General features: G+C 33.5%; 1 protein-coding gene across 2 annotated transcripts in view; it reads right to left on the bottom strand.

The window, feature by feature from the left end:
- The window catches only part of LOC111046349, a 124,204-nt gene that overhangs the window by 12,635 nt on the left and 87,879 nt on the right, over window positions 1-23,690 (bottom strand). For both annotated transcript variants that reach the window (XM_039440728.1, XM_039440727.1), the window contains exon 15: window positions 10,094-10,264. In XM_039440728.1, the coding sequence (XP_039296662.1) occupies window positions 10,213-10,264 (52 nt within the window). In that variant the 3' untranslated portion in view covers window positions 10,094-10,212. The remainder of the gene's footprint in view (window positions 1-10,093; window positions 10,265-23,690) is intronic.

The raw sequence follows: 23,690 nt of genomic DNA, 5'->3' as shown, positions 1-23,690 counted from the left end.
TCATGCATGGGAGTGGGGAAGTAAATAAAGGATACACCATAAAAAATTCGATACATATATTACACAGGAAAATATCAATGAACAAATAAATATAGAAGTATAAAGAGCAACAAGCAAAAAATAGTAAAAATAAAAACAATATATCAAAAATAAAATATCACAGATTAGCTCACTAGTTTTTTAGCACGAAACGTTACCATGTGCTTTTAAATCATTGATAGTATGCATTTATTCTATGCAGCTCAGATATCGACTTGCTGCTGTTTGTTGATTTAAAAATCTCACTATATATCTTCTTTTCAAAAATCATAAAAATAATCAATTGATAAATCACAAATCTCAAATATAATAATATGTATAGACCTCAGAATATATCTCAGGGCTTAAGGTTCGGCCTCTGGTGGAAATAGATTAATTTATTTATCCAGTGAACAAGAGCTACATTTATATCTTTACAATTCGCTAATGAAATTAATGATTGAGTGAGCATTTGATTGTGTGAGCAATTAATGATTGAGTATTTATTCATTATAATATTAAATTTAAATATTTCTTTAATCTGTATATCCTTAGACATATGCATTTGATACAATTCATTTAACTAGTAATATATGTTTATTTTACCTCTTAAGACTTTCAAGTTTTATATTAATTTTCAATATTTATAACCTCTCGACGAGCTAGCTTTTTATATTTTTGTTTCACTCAAAGCACTGAGGGCGCCCTAAATTTATATATTTCGATAATTTATCACTCACGTGCTGAATTTCAAATTACTTACAAATTTGCATATATTTGAATATTCCACTACTACACTATTAAAAAGATCAAATAGTCCGTGCCAATCTGCTAGATTATTACCTATATCTTAGGTATAATATTTCATAATTACTTGGACCATATCCGATACATGAACTGAGTAGTGATAACTTATAAATTCTTATCATTTATAAAAATATTACAGATACATTTGAATTGGCTCGCTATTGCCGCCCATCGACTTCTGTAATTTGATTGGTTCATGCAAATTTCACAAATGTATCCATGCACCTACTGAATATCCACTTCCTTAATATTTTTATTCATTTTTTGGTGTTTTGTATATGTTCATTACAGATAATAAATATTTTTGGGATTTATAAGTTGTTTCTCCCTCTACAACAATTAGCCATGTGCTTTCCAAAATCCTCTAGTTGAATACCATTTGTTTACAATAAATTTTTGTCAAGGTGTCTGGCTAGATTTCACATTATGCGACTTGATCGATTATTAGGTCGTCGATCAGTAAGTATTTTAAGCCTAACCTCAAATTTCCAATTCTTTATATAATATAATAAGTAGCAAATAACATTCCTTTTCTATTCAGCTGTTCTGATTTTAGCCATGGTACCCGTTATTATCTAATCTTTCACTTGTTGTTATCTCACTTGGCGATAATAGAGCAGCTGTTTGCTCCAGACCTGAAGGAAATTCTTTCCATTAGCGATTTTGCTTGCTTATCAAAATCTAATACGTTACAATTGTTAAGCGTAGTGGGGAGAAACTTTTGGGATGTAGTTTATTATTCCATGGGATGTACTTTACTTGTTTGTTGATGCTATTTGATGACTAATACTTGATTACTTTGTAAAATACATTGAATCAAACATAATACATATTATGATATTATTATATTGTATATTATGATATTATATTGGTAGTAGAAGTGGACATATTATATGATTAATATACATTGAACATAGTGGAAATAGTCATCACTTAAAGACAAAGCTGACATTCTATAGTGTATTCTATTTATGATGAATGTTGTATGTGACCTGGCTTATGTACTGATAAACTTTGGCTTAAATGAAATCATTGAATGAGAAATGAGAGAATGCTGGCCGGTCAAGAATGGCAACTTTGCTACCTTTCCATCCCTACCTCTGTATGCACTCCCTGCTGCGCATTTCCCTCCCAAGTTAGAAATTATTTTGTACAGAGTATAGTAGGTTACTTGGTTACAGTTGAATAGTAGGAGGAGGTGGTGACAAAGGAGAAAGAATAGGAGTTGGTGAAGGAGGAGGAGGAGGAGGAGGATGATTGATAATTAATAAGATGAAAATGGGTGAATATGCAGAAAGATTCTGGTCTGGTCAGGCTTTATAGATCTAAATCCATATAGCTCTTTGAACTCAGATTCTATAAAAATTACGATTCACTTGATTCCACCATAGAATATGAACGGAGAAAGTATTAAGGTGCATAAACCTACATACTAAAACAGGTCATGTACTATTATTCAACTTTGTCCATCTACTTCGGCACTTGACACTGGGGAAACAGGAGCACCCACATTAGTGCATGCGCATGCCCAATACCCACTGTGCGACTGCAATTTTTCTCACTATTTTCGAGGTTGCCTATAATTAACTGATTTTGTTGATTTGAAATGAGCTAAGTATCATTCATTATAGATATTTGATTATACTTGGATTGCTAATGAAATAGTTATTATTGTATATCTAAAGTGGGAAAAAAACTTCTTCTCTGTAAGGGGAAAGTATAATGCCTGAGGTGAAGCCAAGGGCAACAACTCCCTGAGGGAAAAAAATTCTCACTCTCGATTACACAACATTCTCCTTCACCTTCATCAGCCTATGTATAGAAACTGCAAAACAAATAATTTTAAAAACTCACATCAATGGTGACAATGTTGTCTCTCACAACATAACCTAAAATGTAAAAAGAAAAAGACTAGACATCTGGCTGGCGATTCTAGCTTGAAACAATGGCTGACTTCAGTTCGCATTTCCCAGATTGAATAGCAGATGAAAAATATCTATTTACTGGTATTTTGAGAAGTATAAGATATTCAAAAATATGGATTCATTTATATTATCAACTAATATTGAGGTAATATCATACAGGCATAATATATTCCATAAGTTGATCAAATTTCCAGTTGAGTTATATCAAATTCAGTTAGCTCAATGACGGCCATGCATTATGTTTCCTCATCTGAGCATCAATTTTCCAATGTAAGTTTGAAAAATAGAGATGTTTTTCATGCTATTTAAATGCATTCACTTCACTCCCTAGGGAGTTTTCCTCTTTTTCCATATCGAAGGCGAGAGGCAAGTGAATACTAGAAAGTGGAGGAAAAATACATTGTGTTTCTGTTTGAAGTCAATATGCAGTATAAAAATGTCAATGCAGGTGGAACTACCATTCAATATAGAGTGCATTCGATTATGTGGTTGCTTGTGTTTCCTCAGTGTCAACTGCCAAAGTAGATGGACAAAATTGTTCAATTGTAGTGACGAATGGCCTGCTCTAGTATGTAGGTCTATGCACATTAATACTTCCTTCATTCTTATTCAATGGTGGAATTCAGTAAATTGTTATTTTAATAGAAACCCAGTTCAAATTTTTTTTTAATTTCTTTCATAAGACTGTAATTGATTTATTCCCAAATACAAGAGATATTTTCACAAATGAAAATAATCATTAGAATATAATAGTTCATTGCATGACCAGAAAAAGAAGCCTTGAGCTTCAGCCATGAGTTCTGAAAATAAGAAATACATTTTTTTAATCTAATAATATCAGTACAAATGAAACAATTCTGTTGGTGGATGATCAATTCTATGTATGTTGAATTACATCAGTTTATCCAAGTACTTGATAGAAAAAATATATAAATTGTGACAAATCGTTCCAGTGGCTACTTAAGAAAAAACTAATTCTCTAAATCATATTGTGAAAATCAAGGCAGAGGCAGCAAAAAATCTCGAAATATAATAGTTATCAACATTACCGCTAACTGATAACTATATCAAATTGAGTCAGTCTCTTCCAGTAAACTAGTTGAGTTCATATTGCTTGTTATGTTATTTATTCTATCAATTTGTGAAATTATTATATTGAAATCACATCTATCCCAGGTAGCACAGAAACGTTGAAATAACGTTAGAAACACGTAATACCTTAACGTTGAAAAGACGTTTAAATTCAACGTTGAAAACACGAGAAAATGTCCGCCGTTTCCACGTTATTTTCAACGTTGAATAATAGTTGAAAAAACATTGTAACAACCATTATTTTCAACTATAAATAGACGTTGAAAGCACGTCGTGACAACCATTATTTTCAACCATAAATAGACGTTGAAAGCACGTTGTGACAACCATTATTTTCAACTATAAATAGACGTTGAATTAGCCATACTTTTGAACCGGTACCTTATCAATTACATGGTAATATTTCTAAAATCATTTGAAAAGAGATGAAAATACGAAATCATATTTCCATTTATTTACATATGATTTCATGTAACAGAAATATTACCCTGCAATGCGGTACATTGGTAAGTTGACATTAAAAACACACAATAAAAACCATATTCATCTCTTTTCTGTATAGGGCTACTTTTTATAGAAATAGAAAGGAAAATAAAAATCTCAGTATCCTTTTTGAATTATTTAATCACTATTATTAATCATTATTTAAATGATTCAAAAAGGATACTGAGATTTTTATTTTTCTTTCTATTTCCATATTACTTCAATTTTGATCCACAAAAATAGTATGATGAAAGGTTGTTTAAAGAACTAAGATGGTTACAACCAAATTACCATGGTAATTTAATATACTCTGCCAAGCTCAAAAACATTTTATGTCTGTAAGAAACATAAATTAAAACTATTATTTCAAGAATTCAGCAGTTGTTTAAAAATCTTGAATTTTTAGTATGATAATTTTATCTGTGGTGAGCAAAAATAGCTCAATTCTTTCTAGGAAATAATATATATCTAAATTTTTACTTGACATTTATGCCAGGTTTAAACTATGCCAATTGGCAAAACAATAATAATTGTCAATTAGTTTTTATTTAGCTATGCCTAGGTGATGGTTCTAGAATTAAAAGATTCAATTGATACTTTACACCAGCTATAAATTTCAGAAGACAATATTATTATCTTGTCAATTGGCATCGTATAAACCCGCCTACATTTTAGTTTTCAGGTATGATGATAGTTTGTGATTCATGCAATAGAGAAACAAATATTCTATTACAGTGTTTCAATAGAAAGGGACTTTCAAAATAACTTTCCACTTTCATTCATAATACTTTTTAATTACCGACGAAATTAGATTGTTTTTTCTCCACTGAAAATACTCTGCCGCATATTTTAGCCAATCCTTAATAGCGTCTTCAATTTGGGTCTCAATGCCCACAGTCGACCCACAAGATTTTTTGATAGAATCTGAAACATAAGGTAATATAAATTTTAATAAGAAATTCTATAATATGAAGGCAGATGAAATTTTGCCACTACATAGGAGTTATTATTTGATACAGATGTTGCATGGTTAAAAGGGAATTGCTTTTAACAACAAGTACAGAAATTTTTCTCAAGTGCACATCTAATAATGTTATACATTTGATATTTTGTTACACACATTGATATTTTGAATCACAAGGCGAGGTGATGACTGTTTTTTAGATAAAAATAGTCCATTACTATACAATAGTCAGACGAGAAAGTCACACCAGCTGTTCGTTCAAACATTCAAAAGAACTAAGAATAAAGTAAGAATATTGGGTTTCCAAATTTTATAGCATAGACGAATTTTAACTTGAAATACTCCTCTTTCATTAGGCCTATAGAAGTAAACAAATAAGGCTCTATATAAAAACGGTAGAAAATTTATTTTTTAATTTATGAGTAAAATTTAATAGTTACTGTAGGTACATACTTAGTTTTATGAAAAAAACAGTTGTATCCCGATATTTCAACCATTTTTTATTGGCCTACTAAATTTTGTAAACCTAGACCAAAAGTTTAAAATCACAATGAAATTAATCAAAAATATCCTTGACATATATGGGTTGTAAACATGCATAAATTAATTGAAAATTTAATTTTAAAATGAACAAGTTTAAGCTAAATTTCGTCACCATGGAATGACGATATTTGGAAAATGTTAATATTTATGAGCTGAACTCCGGACACCCGTTTTCAATTTCTTGGATCACCGAGTTAATTACTGAACTTGTTAAAAGCAATCACTTTGATGTTAAGTGATTTATATTATATTAAGTTCAGTGTTATTATATTAAGTTCGATGGAATTTCTCAACACAAGCAGTCCTGTGACAAAAACAATACATAGATAGCATAATGAAAATATTTGTGCAGGAATCAAAGTAATAGTAATTTATTTGGAAGTTAAGTAGTAGGCTACATGTAAAATACTTAAAACCAAGCTTATTGTATTATATTAATTTTTAATAATTATATTAAATTAGAGCCCTCTAATTTAAAACATAATATAACTTACCTAACCCTAACCTCAAATGTAAACATAATTATGTTCAACACACAATATTTGTTTTGAAGTTTAGACAATAAATCACCAAACAATATCATTTTTTAAATAAGAATAATAAATTAAATAAACTTACCAAGTCAAAGTGGAATAGGTAAACTCTTCTAAAAGAGTTCACAGCTTTCATCAATGTGATGAGAATTCAAACATGAAATGGCGTTGATCAGTCGATCGTCGTTGATAGATCTGTTTTTGTGTAAGGACTACTGTAGCGCTGTGAGTGGTGGAATTGGAAGCTCGTTTTCAACGTGTTTTCAACGATAGATCAACCGTTGAAATCAACGTTGCATTTAAAACGTTGAAAAATTCAACCGCTAACGGTTATTCAACCTCAACAACCAAATTTCAACGTTGGAAACACGTAGGTGTGCTACCTGGGATAGGTTGAGGGAATGTTGTGGTAAACCTAACCTGAAATGTTCGAACGCTTAGAACACCAATATAGAGTCGAGATCGTTCAGACCTGCTTATTGTATAATATAATGTGATGGCATGCTATTCAAAAATTATTATTTTTCGTTATTGTATAGGAAAAAGGGGATCTATAATAATAGGCTAATCAATATTATTAGAACAATAGATGAGTTTATTTTTGAAAAACAAATTATAAGAAAGATAAATAGTATTCTGATGTACAATAATAGCAAAAAGTTACAAATACTCTTTGTATGTAAGTCTATTATTGTACATCAGAATACTATTTATCTTTCTTATAATTTGTTTTTCAAAAATAAACTCATCTATTGTTCTAATAATATTGATTAGCCTATTATTATAGATCCCTTTTTTCCTATACAATAACGAAAAATAATAATTTTTGAATAGCATATTATCAACAAATAAATATTAAATAGAAGTGATCTCGCTAGATTTATTCCTCTCTGCACGAACAACCAATCAGAGGATAAAGAAAGGGATACCAAAATTTGAATAATTCAATTATTGTTGAGATGCAACATAGAACGTCGAGATTCACCTACACTGTTGGAATTGAACTGTATTTTGAAATGATTGAATTATATTCATGTTTTAATGTATTTATTCGTCTTGTAAGACAGAGAACTGAATGTGAACAAAGCAACCATTTCTCATAAAAATATGATGTGTGCATTACGTCACTCAGCTGCAACCAAAAGCAATCATCCTATGCAGATTAGAAACAAAGAGATTCATCGAATTGTGAATTGAATGGTGAGGAAGAAGAAGATTTTAGCCTGTTCTAGCACTGACCTTGCCCTAGTCACACGTTTTTGAGTAAACTTGCATTCTTGTTGAAAAATATTATGTAAATTATTTTTAACTGTTTCTTTGTGAATTTAAATGTTAACTGTAAAGTTCCTTTTTGTTCGTGGAGATAATAATTAACGTAAAATACCCGATTAAATCTACATGAATCGCAGAGTAATATACCAGCAACACGTTCTACTTGGAGGCCAGAGAATCCAGCACATGGCAGAAGAATAATTATTTGCGAACCAAGGAAAAAAGGAAAACATAGTCGCGTGAGTGTTCTTCTAATAAATATATTGGGGCCTATCTACGATTCATGAGTGATATAAATTCTAGTGAAAATTAATGGTCATGACCAGATTATAATCAGGGGAAATCCGACGTTTATCTACATTATAACAATCATCATTCAATTAGATTAATTTATAATAATCTGTCTATTGATCAAGCTATTCCAAAGCAGAACTCACACTCTGTATTTATTATTTTTAACATACAACTTCTTTCAATTTTTAAATCATCATTAAATTGTAATCTGTACATGTCTACTGGTATTGCTAAAACAGAACACGTTTTACTGATCATCATCATTAACTTTAAAAATTATTATTTATTATCTGCTTATCTTGAAAATTGTCAATATATTGAAATAACTGAGCATATCTTCCAGTTCGTTTCTTGTCTGAAAACCTTGATATCGTCTTTGACACGTTACCATTGGTATTGTGATAGACCTCATATGGTCAGTGTAACAAGTCGGGAAATTAATTGAGTGGAAGGTTGTGGATGGTTGCTGATGTATCAGTGGATCACTGCGGGATTGATAAATATAATTCTGCTTATATTTGCTTTTACATTGGTCACTGTCGGCAACTTAGCTTATAATTTCCAGACTAAATTAAGCAGTGTATGCAACATTTCGCAAGATTCAAGTCAATGTAACCCAACACTGATAGGATTAGATTCTGTACTCGAACCCCTTTTCAGAAATTATATTTATTTCATAAAGTATTCATCATCAATTCTGATACTGGTAAGAGGCACAATCATACATGGATTTGTGATCTATATCTTTGTTCGGGTTGCATTGGCTCTTTATCAGAACAACAACCGGGTACTAATTTTAAGATCACTTTATTTAAGCTCAATATCATTGGAACACTCCAATCCTACATCTGGGATAAACTACAGATTTCTCAACCAATTAAATAAATTCTCAGGTCTGATATTGCATAGAGGGGCATATATTCATGTACCCGTAAAAGTGAGCACTTTCATAAGATTATCTATTTTTTGTGTGGTCCATGCCCTCCCTGGAGCTAGGTCCGTGTCAAAATGCACAGAGGAATGATATAATAATTATAAAGTTTTAATAATTTTTACACAATGATGGATAATTAATATTAGATTTCAATATGGACTTTTGTCAGATCTATCGTGATTTGACCTTACCAGACTCCTTCTGCTATTCACACATTATCATCTTATGGAATGATATTGTTCCCTCTTTATATTTCTCTCTTTTTTAACCGCTGATATATTATTGATACACCATTCTTATTGGGCCATATTAGTTGAGCATTCAATATTCACTCTTGAGATATTGAGTATATGCTTCATTTTCATGAATAATTGAGCAAAACCTTTTTCATGCTCATGCTCATCAAAAAAATAGTTTGAACATTAGCTCAGAAGTGGAAGTGTTTAATCAAATTTGTAAGAATAAAGTGGAGCATTTGCGAACTGGAGCAATTCCTGTGAGGAAGAGGAATCTATACCAGATAAAATCAGAACCAATAGTTGAGAGCTATAAAAGTCTTTTAAAATCCAACCATGATAGCCTACAATGTCACCATTGCTCTTACAAAAAAAAAAAAAATACAAAAGATACCCATGGGATATGAACATAGTCATCACAGAATAGGAAATAGGCATTTGAGAAAGATGAGAGTGTGGACAATTAAAAGAAGGCTATATATTGAGATTATAAGATTATTATAGAGATAACATTTTTTTCATGCTATTATTTAAAAATTCAGAAATCAACACTAACCTAAAACTCAATTATTCATACTTCATAGATAGAGAACAGAGCAGACCACTTAACACAAGCAGGCTCCATACTTGCATATTTAGTGCTTATTTAACACATTCTAAAATTTCACTATGGAAACAAAGTAAGGCCAATCAGCTAATGAAAAATCTTTAAAATACATTAGCATTTGCTCCAGAGCTCAGAAGCATAAGGAAAGAGTATGAGGGTAAAACTTATTCATAATTATGAAATTGAACAAATGCTTATGCTTCTACCTCATGCTCATGAGCAAAACCTCATGCTCATGCTCATGAGCATATGCTATATTTTTATTCATATGGCCCATTATGTTCGTATTCTCACAAAATCAGTGAGATGCAGACAATATGATGAGAATAACATGAACTGATGTAAAGTGAGAACAACGTGTCAATGCCCAATAGAGTCTACTCACCTTGAGAGAAGGCAGTATTTCTCTGCAAAGCCACTTCTCGCTCTTCATGTTGTCAAAATATTTCTCATTGAAGGTCCTGTCTGTATCAGATGACATTGATTCAATCTCTGTTGTTTCTTTCATGATTTTGAAGAAGGAAATCTCTCCACTATTGTTTCATTTGCTCTACAGCTAGAAATAAGTCCAACATTTCACAACTTTTGTACTGTTTGAATAATAGTTAAAACAATGAGCTACAGAAACACATGTCTTTACACCTGTAATGTACATGTGATCAGTATGTCACTACTCACAAAATATAATGTTTATTCTATTCAATACCGTACTGAAGTCTGTAGGATATTACTTTTAACATGGGGAGGAAAAACTCATTTCTCCTCCCCACAGTATTTAGCGTAGACACAGACGGACATCCTGTGCACAATTGGATGTACGGTCTCATTTTGCTTCACGTTCTTGTGATGAACACATCTCCATAACATACACAAACCAATATACCTGCTGACCAGTAAACAACTTGGAGCATTGTCAGCCATAGCTGGAGGGGAGCTCTCTCACACAGAAACACAATAAGGAGAATGCTGCTGGGTAGTGGGAGTGATTAGTGAAGGATAGAGCATCAGACCAATCCGTCTTTGAGAAAGAGCCATATTAAAAGTAATTTCTCACAGACTTTGGCAGGTAAAACATGCTTCACAAGGGTCCAATTGAGGAGTAGTTGAACTGTAAACTTAACATACTGAAATCTAGAAGAGTTAAAAATGGGGCCATAACCTTACTTGAGAAATAAAGAATCTATATGTGAAATTTCAAGCTTAACAGGTCAGAAGTTCAGTTGTGATGATGCACTTGTGAATTTCCTATCCAGTATGTGTATAAGCCGATTCTCCCCTTCATTATATCCCATTATATTAAGCGAGCAATTTCTGTATAGATTTATATAGTTATGTGGTTATATTGTTATAAGGGTATATATTCATTCTCAACAGATCTCGAAAACAGCTTTAACAATTTTCACAAAATTTTGAATATAGTAGAGGTCTATGATATGAAAATCCAATTGCACTAGGTCTCTACCCTGGGATAACTCGCTGAAGGACATTGAAAGGATAAATATGTCCTTGGAAAACAGCTGAGAATTTTTTGTCTATCAATTGTGGAAAATTTGATTGATAGAGTGAGTGAACAAGTGAATGTGTGGGATCATTCAGCTGATCTCACAAGAAGAAAAACTAAGCATGAAAAACCTAGTTTCATTCATTACTTTTTTTGGAAAATATGTTTACTTCAGAGAGTCCAAAATAGTAACTACAGTAACTATATTACCCACGGTATGGCCATTGGAATTTTTTTCCCGCCGCCACCATGAAGATTCCAAATATTTGAATTTTACAATGGAGCTTATAGGCGATTATAAGTAAAATCGCTTGCCTTTACTCATTAAAGCATATTTTTGTGATTATCAACTCCGATATAATTTCTTTAATGTTTTTTCTATATTCCCAATATAGTTTTGGAACTTGAAATAGTGATTCGTAGATAATAGCGAGTGAAAATGAAAAGTAGGTAACATAATCTAAAAGCTGAATCTCCAAAAAACTTTTGAAATATGTCATGATATTATAATAAATTTTGTTCCATTGACAAAGAATAATGAAGTTTTCATATCTATTTGTAGAAATATGATGGAATTCTCATCACAATAGATTCCATAACATTCAAATATCTTGTTTTATTAGTTGATAGCCACTAAGTCTGACAAAAATATTGTAAACACATTGAAAATGAATATTGGATATAAACTGTGGAACAGCCAATTGTTCTAGCCATAGTTTTACTTATTTATTTATTTATTTGTTGTTATAATTACAAATCATATGAATATGATTGGGATGGAACAACAGGCATAGCCCAAACCTATTCTGTTCCCAAATTTTGATAAATAATAAAATGTCTGAAAAAATAGGTTATGATCTTACTGAGAAAAGTTGAAGTTCAAAGCTCTGTCTAAAAATATATATGAGCTAGAAATTTTGAATTTAGAATGATATATATATATATTGTCACGTTATTCTTTATATTTAAATAACGATTAGCCTCCTGCTTGGCATCAGTCGGTAAAGCATGAGATTTGATATAATTAGGTCGTGGTTTTCTAATAGTATTCAGTCTTAAAAAATCTTGATAGGCCTAGGTATGGGCTTCTCCTATAACTCTTGTAATTCAATAAAAATAAATATATATAAATATGATACTTATACTATAGTGTTGAGGAATAAAAATAAATTGCACACCATAAACATTTTGATACATATATTAAACAAATAATGCAAAAAATAGATCGAGGCAAAAATATATATAAAGAGCGATAAAAAATATAATATAAAAATAGAACAATAATTTTATATCAGTAAAATATCACAGGCTAAACTTTATATTCTAGATTTATGGCACGAATCATTACCATGTGCCTTTATATTAAAATTCATATGCATCCTTTTGCATGTAGCTGCGATATGCGCTTGCTAATACTTGTCGACTTGGACAACTCAATTAAAAAATATGTGCTTTAAGATCAGCTTGATAAATTAGCCACTAATAATCCAAATATATATATATTAAAATCTCTAGTACTTAGTAGATTTCTTTGTATCGAATATATATTTTTATCTCAGGGTTCAAGATTCGGCACCTGACGGAATAAGTAGAGCCATTCATCTAGTGAATTAGAGCTATAATAAATTATCGCAAATTGTATTGCAAAAAATTAAATATCATATGCATATGTTTTAATAGCCTAGATTTTGTACTTCTTTGATTTAATAGAAATTTCTGAAATATTGATCTATATTTTTCTTTCAATGAAATACCTTTAATACTAATTTTACTTGCGCAAGTATTACTCTTATTAATTTCTTAATTTATAATAAAAACCCTTTCGGCGAGCTAGCTTTGATCATCAGATTAATTCGAAGCACTAGGGCGCCCATCACTAATTCAAATTTATCACTCACGTGTCGAAAATCTTCTTGTAAGCCGCCGATGTCGATCCAACTCCATGTGGTCCGGGAATATGGTAGCCGGAATCGTCTCCTCCAAGGGGTTATAAATTTAATTCAAAATGAAAATGACTTCTGCTTCACAATAGCATCACGAAGTCTTTTAAGAAATTTAATAATTTACTTTAACTTTAACTTTTACAAAATCATTAGTAAGGTACTACGCTCTAAAATATTTGGGGTCCTCTTATGGTGGCATTTGGCTGGCGAGTGCTGGTTCTTCTTTTTCAAGTTTTACAGATCCTCTTTCCGACTTTCAAATTAGCATAAAATTTAAATATCTTAGTCCTCCGCCATTTAGGTTCAAATAGATCTTACAAAAAAATGCCAAAATATTGCTTAGATTGTATGATTAATAATTTCTTTGCATTCGAGCCATATCGATAACATAGACTATACAAAGTTTTAACACAAAATCTAATACATTTATATAAATATATAGAAATATTTTTGAATTGGCCTACAGTTGCCGCCTATTAACTGCCGTTTTACTATTGGTGCATGCAAATTTTATTCGGTATTCATGCGCCTGGTAACTCTTATTTCCTGAATACATTAATTATTTTTATTTGGTTTTTTATTTATGCTCTTTACATGCTAGTTAATATTCTATACATTAATATTAATTCCATGCTACCTAATAATTAGCCACGTGACAGGTGTTTTTTCACATTGCACACCATCTGATTGCAATAAAGCTCTGCCAAGGGGTTTTGGTCAGATTCTATGTTCCTCGGTTTGATCGATCTCTAGGTCACCGATCCGTGAATACATGTACATAACCTCAATCTCCAAATATTTTATATAATAATCTATTTATGAGCAATAAACTTCCTTCAAATCCTTTTTAGGTTCTTGTACCATTTAGCCAGAACAAGCTGATGCTATCTAATCTTAGTTATTATCTATTTGGCGATATTAGCCAGTTACTTTATTTTCAGACCTATTACTGTTTCTGTTAGGGCTTTTTATCTGCCCAGATTTAATATTTTACACGCGCCCCTGGGTTTGAATTCAAAATATTTGAGAATCACAATGTTTTTAATGAAAACCCACCCTTCAATACATCGATATACACTATACTTTATTTTTAAATTATACTCTCATACTTCTATCACAGTTCGCAGACATATTTGCTGCATCTCCTTTATACCTTTATCAAATACAATAACAAATTCTCCTCCTCAACACACATAAAATATCATAAATATAAACTTCTAAACGCACTCCTCCTGACAACACTTAAAACATAGTAATTTTTAAATTCGCCGCTTGCAGGGCCGCCAACCTAACTACACACATTTCATAATTCTCATAAATGATTCCTTTTAGACAATAATTTTGATTCACAAAACTTCTGGGCTTATATCTTATAGTATTCCTTAGGTCTTAATATAAATAATTTTCTATACATCAGGTACAATACTTTTCTTTTGCTAATGGCTCTTTGGTTTTTTTTTTTTTTTTTTTTTTTTTTTTTGGTAGCTTGTATTCACTTTAGGTCTTTTTCAGGTAACAAACGTGGCATAATTAAAAGTAATAAATATAAAACATATAAATAAATATACCGACATTAATAATATAATAAATAACAATAATAAATAACAATTTTGGGTTACCATACTTTTTCATAATCATATGTTTGCAGGCATTACATATTTGATTCAGGTGGCCTTGCCCAGCTGGTCACTGGTTCTACATAATTTGCTGTCGAATTTCATAATTATTAACCTAACTGCTGCATTTTTTTCTCTTTAAAGGTAATTTACAAATTTTAAATATACTATCCCCGCTTGTGTCCTTTTTTTTTAGTGGATGTAGCTAATTTAATTACACATTTAAAATTTATTCTTTTTCTTATTGCAGGCTTCTAACAGCTGGAAGGAATTAAAACATTGGATTGTTGCCACGCGGTCCTATACCAAGATTAAATTTATTACGAAAGGTTAGTAATTGGCTTGATAGTGGTGTTTTCTTTGATTGCTTATCGTATTTATTTCAAATTCTGTGATATTGCATGTAAAAATCCCATGGTTTACTTGCATCTTCTTGCATTCTGTTTGTAGCTATACTGTAGGCCGTTCGGTTATCTGCTGTCCGGTTGTTGAGGCTGTCCTAATTGATAATTTATCTTCATGAATTTAAAGCCCTTATATCTGGTGTATTCCTTTAAATAATTCCAAGCTTCATTTATGATAATTCCTTTTAATCCATTCTTTTTCCAATCAATCTGTACTCTAAACTCATCCTTCCTTTCATTATCATTTAATATTCTTGATTTCGGCTCATTATAACTCATTAGGCTTACAACAATAAACATTTTTATAATATTAAATTTCCAATCATCAATCATAGATTCATTTAACAACAACAATACAATATTTTTCGTCCTATCCACAACACAGTCTTTTATCCATATCACAGCCATCATAACAAAAACATTAAACACCATATCCAAACATTTATCGTCTTTTCAATAGCATAATATCCAGGTACTTTCACTTTCTTAATATTATTTTTTAATTCTTCCAATCTTCTCAAACACCGTTTATCCTTAATTAATCTCCACAAGTAGTCCACTTTTATGTTGCCCATGCACGAATCAATCATAGTTTTCCTATCAGTTCCGTTTTTATTCCAACATGAATCCATTGTAGTTTCGTAAGCAGCTCCGGTTTTGTTCCAATTATTACTTCCATTTTGCCGGTCACATCGTTGATCATCTTCCTTAAAACGAATGTGCCGCGGATGCACGCCGTCGGTCCGCTCCTGTCTTCCACGGTGTCGGTCCGGTGTCCTCTTCGGGCGTTTGAACCGTGCATGCGGCCGGTATGCGCGCGCGTGGTTCCTCCTTTGTCGCTTCTTCCGCCTCCGGGCCTTACGATGCATGCTTCTTTTTCTGTCCTGTAGTCTGTCCTCTCGGTACTGATGTCGGCTGGGTGTCCTCGGGCGCTTTCGTCTCCGGGCCTTGCGATGCATGTTCTCCCAAATGCCGTCCTCCTCGTCCTGATGTCATCCGTCCGGTGTCCTCGGGCGCTTCCGTCTCCGGGCCTTGCGGTGCATCTTCTTCTCCGGTAGTCCGTCCTCTTGGTCCTCTATCCTGGGTTCCTTGGGGTGCCCCTTGGTGGGGTCGATTTATGCGCGGGTGTAGGCTCTGTGTGTGGATGCATGGTGGTGGTCAGAACAGGTAGTATGGTGGCGGTCTCCTCCTGGCAACTGTTTATTTTTGGCAGTGGTGGGATTTCAGCATTATTATAGTGTATCGGTTCTTGTTGTAGGGTGGTGGCCGGTAGTGATTCTTCGGTGGCGGGTTGCTCTTCAGTGGGGAACAGGATACTTAGTAGGGATTGATGCTTGCGGCTGGTTTTAAATGCATTTTTTGGCGGCGGTTTTTTGTGGTTGGCTGTCTAGTATGGGCTCCTGTGTGTCTGGTGGTGGGTTATCTTGTGTTTTTTGTTGATTTAATCCTGTTGCATGCGCTAACGTATAATTTGTGCTTACTTGTTGAGGTGGCGGTTTATAATTTCTGTTGTAATTATTCTGAGTGTAATCATTATATGTGTTAAATCGATCACGGCCATAATAATAATTTCTTTGATAGGTTTGCTGTGGATAATGGTTTGTTTGACGATTCTGAAAACTTCTATCATTCCAATTATTATTGTGTTTATGATCATTTCGGTGTTCAAATTGAGGAGTAGGTCGTGAGCAATCATATGGTACTGATTCATAGGCTTGGCTGGTGTACTGATTAATTTTTGAATTAGGTTGATCCTGTGCATACATTTGATCTGACCGGTGATTTGATATTGCCATCATAGATTGTATATTGTATAAATAATCTATCAGCTGTTTGCAACTAGTTATTGGCTGTGTAGCCAATGCTGTTCTGACTTGGAACGGTAGCTTTTTTACGATTATATTTGCTAAAACTGAATCACACATTGGCTCATCTAATTGAGCATTTTTCAGTTTAAGGGTATTAACAAAATTGATGGATGTGTCGTCTGTCCTAGAATTAAACTCACAAGCAATGATATTGGCTAGTGCATCCATTTGTCTATTTTTACTCCAATATTGTTCCAGGAAAGCTGCACTGAACTCGTCCAACGTCCTGAATTCGTGATTATGGATCTGGAAGAACATCAGAGGTTCACCGCTTAACAAACTGGATAATCGAAGACGCCAAAAATTCCAAGAGGTGGGTGTTAATGATTGAACTAGTTTTATCTGATCTATAAATTCTTTAGGTTGGAGATAGCGGTCTGTATTGTCAAAACGGCCTAATTCATTGAAACTGTGTAGTGAATCAAACGTTGCTATGGGAATAGGCTCTATATTCTCGTGCGGAAATTGATGTATTTGACTTTCAAGTTGTACTAACTTCTCTTGGGCCTGTTTCCAATGACTAGAAGCTTCTGTTTCATTATCTACTACTTCGGCATTTAATTCAGATGAAAATAATTGCTGTTCTCCAACGGCTGTCTCCAATGAATTAAGTTGTACTATGTTTTGATTTATATCAGAATTTGGGTGAGCTATTACATGAATTTGCGAAGTGTTTTGTGCTGGTAGGTTATCTATTCTTTCATTTAACTCACAAGTGACAGTATCTATTTTTGCTGTTAAATCGGTTGTAATTAGTTCTTGATTTTCAGCGGTAGATGCTGATATTGTGTCCGCAGTTTCCTTACCCGTTCTTACCGGTGTATCCTTCGATGATTCCCGCATCTCCTTCATTTCCGCCTTCAAGTCCTTCATTACCATGGTCATTGTTTTTTCTAAACTATTAGAAAATGACTTGATCATCCCCTCTACTATAACCCTTCTCATTGCTTCTTGGGAGACATTTAACGGTTTATTACTGTTCACAGGATTCTTGGCGGTGATTGAAGAGATCTGGGCGTTGGACTCCATCGCGCCCCCCTCAGCGTCGATCTCCGCTACTATCGCCGTCTGCAGTGTGTCTGCTACCTTACTTTGCGTGGACGAAAAGAGACTCATATTTTAAAAATGGATTAAGTGTCAAGTGTTTGTTAAAAAAGTGAAAGTTTTGGCCAACAAGGCATTAATAAGGACACAAATGAGGATAGGCCTATGGACATTACAAGCCAGGTAACCTATTTATTACTTAAGCTCTTATAATATAATAATACTATTCATTGATTTCTGACTAGCAGTTTAGGCCCATAAAATATAATAGCTCTCTCTATAAAATATATTTTCTACAATAACAATAATATAAAATTTTCTTTAAAACATATAATTTCTCCTTATTTAAAGCTATTGATTCCCCAAAAAGTAATACAAATTTTACTTCGCCTGTTTTCCTCAATACTCGTATAAGTTATCTATAATTTTCAATATGGGTATTGACTTAATTTCAAATAATTATTCAATGAGCTCGGCTCTCATCATCAGCCCCACGTTGGGCGCCATGTCTTTATGTCACGTTATTCTTTATATTTAAATAACGATTAGCCTCCTGCTTGGCATCAGTCGGTAAAGCATGAGATTTGATATAATTAGGTCGTGGTTTTCTAATAGTATTCAGTCTTAAAAAATCTTGATAGGCCTAGGTATGGGCTTCTCCTATAACTCTTGTAATTCAATAAAAATAAATATATATAAATATGATACTTATACTATAGTGTTGAGGAATAAAAATAAATTGCACACCATAAACATTTTGATACATATATTAAACAAATAATGCAAAAAATAGATCGAGGCAAAAATATATAAAGAGCGATAAAAAATATAATATAAAAATAGAACAATAATTTTATATCAGTAAAATATCACAGGCTAAACTTTATATTCTAGATTTATGGCACGAATCATTACCATGTGCCTTTATATTAAAATTCATATGCATCCTTTTGCATGTAGCTGCGATATGCGCTTGCTAATACTTGTCGACTTGGACAACTCAATTAAAAAATATGTGCTTTAAGATCAGCTTGATAAATTAGCCACTAATAATCCAAATATATATATTAAAATCTCTAGTACTTAGTAGATTTCTTTGTATCGAATATATATTTTTATCTCAGGGTTCAAGATTCGGCACCTGACGGAATAAGTAGAGCCATTCATCTAGTGAATTAGAGCTATAATAAATTATCGCAAATTGTATTGCAAAAAATTAAATATCATATGCATATGTTTTAATAGCCTAGATTTTGTACTTCTTTGATTTAATAGAAATTTCTGAAATATTGATCTATATTTTTCTTTCAATGAAATACCTTTAATACTAATTTTACTTGCGCAAGTATTACTCTTATTAATTTCTTAATTTATAATAAAAACCCTTTCGGCGAGCTAGCTTTGATCATCAGATTAATTCGAAGCACTAGGGCGCCCATCACTAATTCAAATTTATCACTCACGTGTCGAAAATCTTCTTGTAAGCCGCCGATGTCGATCCAACTCCATGTGGTCCGGGAATATGGTAGCCGGAATCGTCTCCTCCAAGGGGTTATAAGTTTAATTCAAAATGAAAATGACTTCTGCTTCACAATAGCATCACGAAGTCTTTTAAGAAATTTAATAATTTACTTTAACTTTAACTTTTACAAAATCATTAGTAAGGTACTACGCTCTAAAATATTTGGGGTCCTCTTATGGTGGCATTTGGCTGGCGAGTGCTGGTTCTTCTTTTTCAAGTTTTACAGATCCTCTTTCCGACTTTCAAATTAGCATAAAATTTAAATATCTTAGTCCTCCGCCATTTAGGTTCAAATAGATCTTACAAAAAATGCCAAAATATTGCTTAGATTGTATGATTAATAATTTCTTTGCATTCGAGCCATATCGATAACATAGACTATACAAAGTTTTAACACAAAATCTAATACATTTATATAAATATATAGAAATATTTTTGAATTGGCCTACAGTTGCCGCCTATTAACTGCCGTTTTACTATTGGTGCATGCAAATTTTATTCGGTATTCATGCGCCTGGTAACTCTTATTTCCTGAATACATTAAATTATTTTTATTTGGTTTTTTATTTATGCTCTTTACATGCTAGTTAATATTCTATACATTAATATTAATTCCATGCTACCTAATAATTAGCCACGTGGACAGGTGTTTTTTCACATTGCACACCATCTGATTGCAATAAAGCTCTGCCAAGGGGTTTTGGTCAGATTCTACGTTCCTCGGTTTGATCGATCTCTAGGTCACCGATCCGTGAATACATGTACATAACCTCAATCTTCAAATATTTTATATAATAATCTATTTATGAGCAATAAACTTCCTTCAAATCCTTTTTAGGTTCTTGTACCATTTAGCCAGAACAAGCTGATGCTATCTTATCTTAGTTATTATCTATTTGGCGATATTAGCCAGTTACTTTATTTTCAGACCTATTACTGTTTCTGTTAGGGCTTTTTATCTGCCCAGATTTAATATTTTACAATATATATGCATATGCATACATAGGCCAAAATTAGAAAAAAAAACCTAATTTTACACTTAATATTTCAAATACCAATAGAATTTAGAATGTTCTGGAGCCACTGACACACATCTTCTCCAGCATCATGGGGGGCCGACAGCCCTCCATGATAGGAGTGTTGTGGACACTCAGATATTAGGTGGTTCATTGATTGGATTTGTCCACATTGGCACAGAGGATCAGATGTGTATCCCCGTGCTGTCATCAGCTCAGCACACCTTCCCACCTGCGTCCTGAACCAGTTAAGGCCACACCACTCTCTATGTCTCAGCTGGGTGCCAGGAACAATGTTATTAGGGTCATCCACAAGGCCTTTGTTCCTGACCTCTCCCTGCAACCATCTCAGTCTCCATAACTCCCTTGCACTTCTAATTTCCTCCTGCTCATCAAGTCTCAAGTATCTTCTTGACTTGAGGCACCTTGGTGGAGGGTTAGCCAAATCTCTAGAGACTGGGAGATCCTCATGAATGTGTTGTAACTGGGAAATGAACTTTTTCTTCTTCTCCAACCTTCTGAGATCTGGAGGCATGATGTTACTAAGCACAGGCAACCACTCAGTCTCTGTTGGTCTCAATGACCCACTAATCTTCCTCATAGTTTCATTGAAAACTGTATCAATTTTCTCAACATGTCTGCTGCGAGCCCAGACAGAAGAGCAGTACTCCCCTGTACTGTACAGCAATGCAAGACTTGATGTTCGAAGGGCATCCATGTCACAACCCCAGGTTGTTCCCGCAAGTTTGCTGATGATATTTAGCCTTGTCTTCAGTTTATCTCTCAACCCCTGCAGATGTTGTCGATATGTGAGGGATCTATCAAGTCTGACTCCTAGGTAACGGGGAGCTTCCTGATGAGATATTCTTTTGCCACATAACCTGAGATTAATTGTCTTTTTTGCATGCTGGTTACTAAGATGGAATATTGTTGAGACAGTTTTGGACGGGTTTGGCTTCAAGAACCACTGCTGGAAGTATTCTGCCATTAAATCTAAGTCCTCATTCAACACAATTTGGAGCTGATCAGAATTTCGACCTTGAGTAACAAGCCCAATGTCATCGGCATAAATAAACTTGCGTGATTGAGTAACAGGCAGGTCTGCAGTGTAAACATTGAACAAAATTGGTGAAAGAACCGATCCTTGAGGTAAACCATTTTGTAATCTTCTTATAGTGCTGAGTTTACCATAAAGAGACACTCTGCATGTACGGTCTCTCAAAATAGCTCCAAAGAGATTGACGGTTGCCTTGCATTTCAGGATCCGTGCTAACTTCAGAAGAAGACCAGATCTCCACACTGTGTCATATGCTGCACTAAGGTCCAGAAATACGGCTCCTGATTTGAGGTTTCTCTCAAACCCATGCTCAATGTAAGTTGTGAGCCCGAATACTTGTTCCTCACAATTCCCACCCTCCCTGAAACCAGCCTGCTCCTCTGGCAAACACTCATCCATTCTGCTCCCGACTCTTGTCAGCAGGACTCGTTCAAAAAGTTTGTACACAACTGACAACAGGGCTATTGGTCTATAGCTTTTTGGGTCTCTTTGATCTTTCCCTGGCTTCAATACTGCTACGACCTTTGTTTGTTTCCAGGATTTGGGGAGCTCAGCTCTAGCCATTACTTCAGAAAAATACTTTGAGAGCCACATTATAGCTTTTGGTCCCAAATTCTTGATAAACTCAGGCAGAACTCCATCAACTCCTGGTGCTCTATTGCCTTTCATCTTTTTTATGGCAGCTATAATCTCTTCAGAACTTACCAACTCAGCCAAAAAGGATTGTTGCATGCAGTTTTTCAGCTCCTTCTGTAGTTTCCGCTTCATTTGAGCTTTCAGCTTTGGGGGCACATCTATATCACCATTTTCCTGGAAGATGTCAGCTATTTGATCAGGAGTCACATCTGCTCTTTTTATGGATCTTGTGTTCCCACTCAGCTTTCGGAGTAAACTCCATGATTTTCTGCTGGAGTGAGTGAAATCCAGACTCTGCATGGCTTCCATCCAACAAATGCGTCTTCCTTCATCCAAATTTTTTATCAGGCTATTGGCAAGCTCATCAGTTGGTGAAACTTTATATTCAGCCAGTAAACCATCACATTCTGCATTCCAACATGGGACATAATTCTTTCTATGGCCTCTTGGGATAGATATCTTTGCAGCCATGAAAAGCAGTCTGCTGAACCTTCCATAGTTTGGTATGTTGATAGGGATTCTGGAAACTGTTTTTCCAACTTCTTCAGTAAACTTTGCGCAAACGGCCTTATGGAGATTCCACCTTGGAAGTTCAGGATTTTGAACACATGGCAACCTCATGCCAATCTCTAAAACCACCATGCTATGTTGACTTCTAGGGAATCTTGATTCAACTGATCTTGTCACATGCAAAGGTCTACCTTCCCTATTACATGACACAAAGCACAGATCTGGAGTGGTAGAAGCTCCCCATCTGGCAGAATGGAAAGTGCTGCCTTGTTTAGCATCATATTTCAAGTGACAATCATTTACTTCAGCCAAAACGAATCAGACTCTCACCATCCCTGTTTTCAGATCTGTAGCCCCACAGAGGGCTATTTAGAATGATTAAAATACCAAATAAATTATAGTCAAATATTGCACTTAATATCACCACACTTTGAATAAATCAAGTTATTTCAGACAATTTTAAAGCCAAAAATATACACACAACTTTCCACTAGGCACAGCTGTTGAAGAAAAAAAAATTAAACTTAATGATTCAAATAATCATGTAAGCAATTCAAAAAAGAAAACACGTAACCCATAACCATTATTATTCATATTCAGTGATATTTAAAATCTTAAGCTCATGGTAATGCAACTCTAAATCCATATTTTATCAATAACTATTGACCAATATTATTGAACATGTTAGTATGGACAGGGTACTCAGTACTGAAGAGAATCAATAATAGAAGTCAAGACATATTAATTGATCAGCACTTAATCACGGTTAAAAATTTCATGAAATGTTATATTTAATTGAGCCGCAATACATATTTTGAAATTGGATTATTTGAAGTTCGGTATAATAAATTGGATGAGGAAATAC

Source organism: Nilaparvata lugens, chromosome 14 (genome assembly GCF_014356525.2).
Source record: "Nilaparvata lugens isolate BPH chromosome 14, ASM1435652v1, whole genome shotgun sequence".
Classification (NCBI taxonomy): domain Eukaryota; kingdom Metazoa; phylum Arthropoda; class Insecta; order Hemiptera; family Delphacidae; genus Nilaparvata; species Nilaparvata lugens.
The sequence above is the reverse complement of the archived record's forward strand: the minus strand, read 5'-3'. Positions and strand labels throughout refer to the sequence as shown.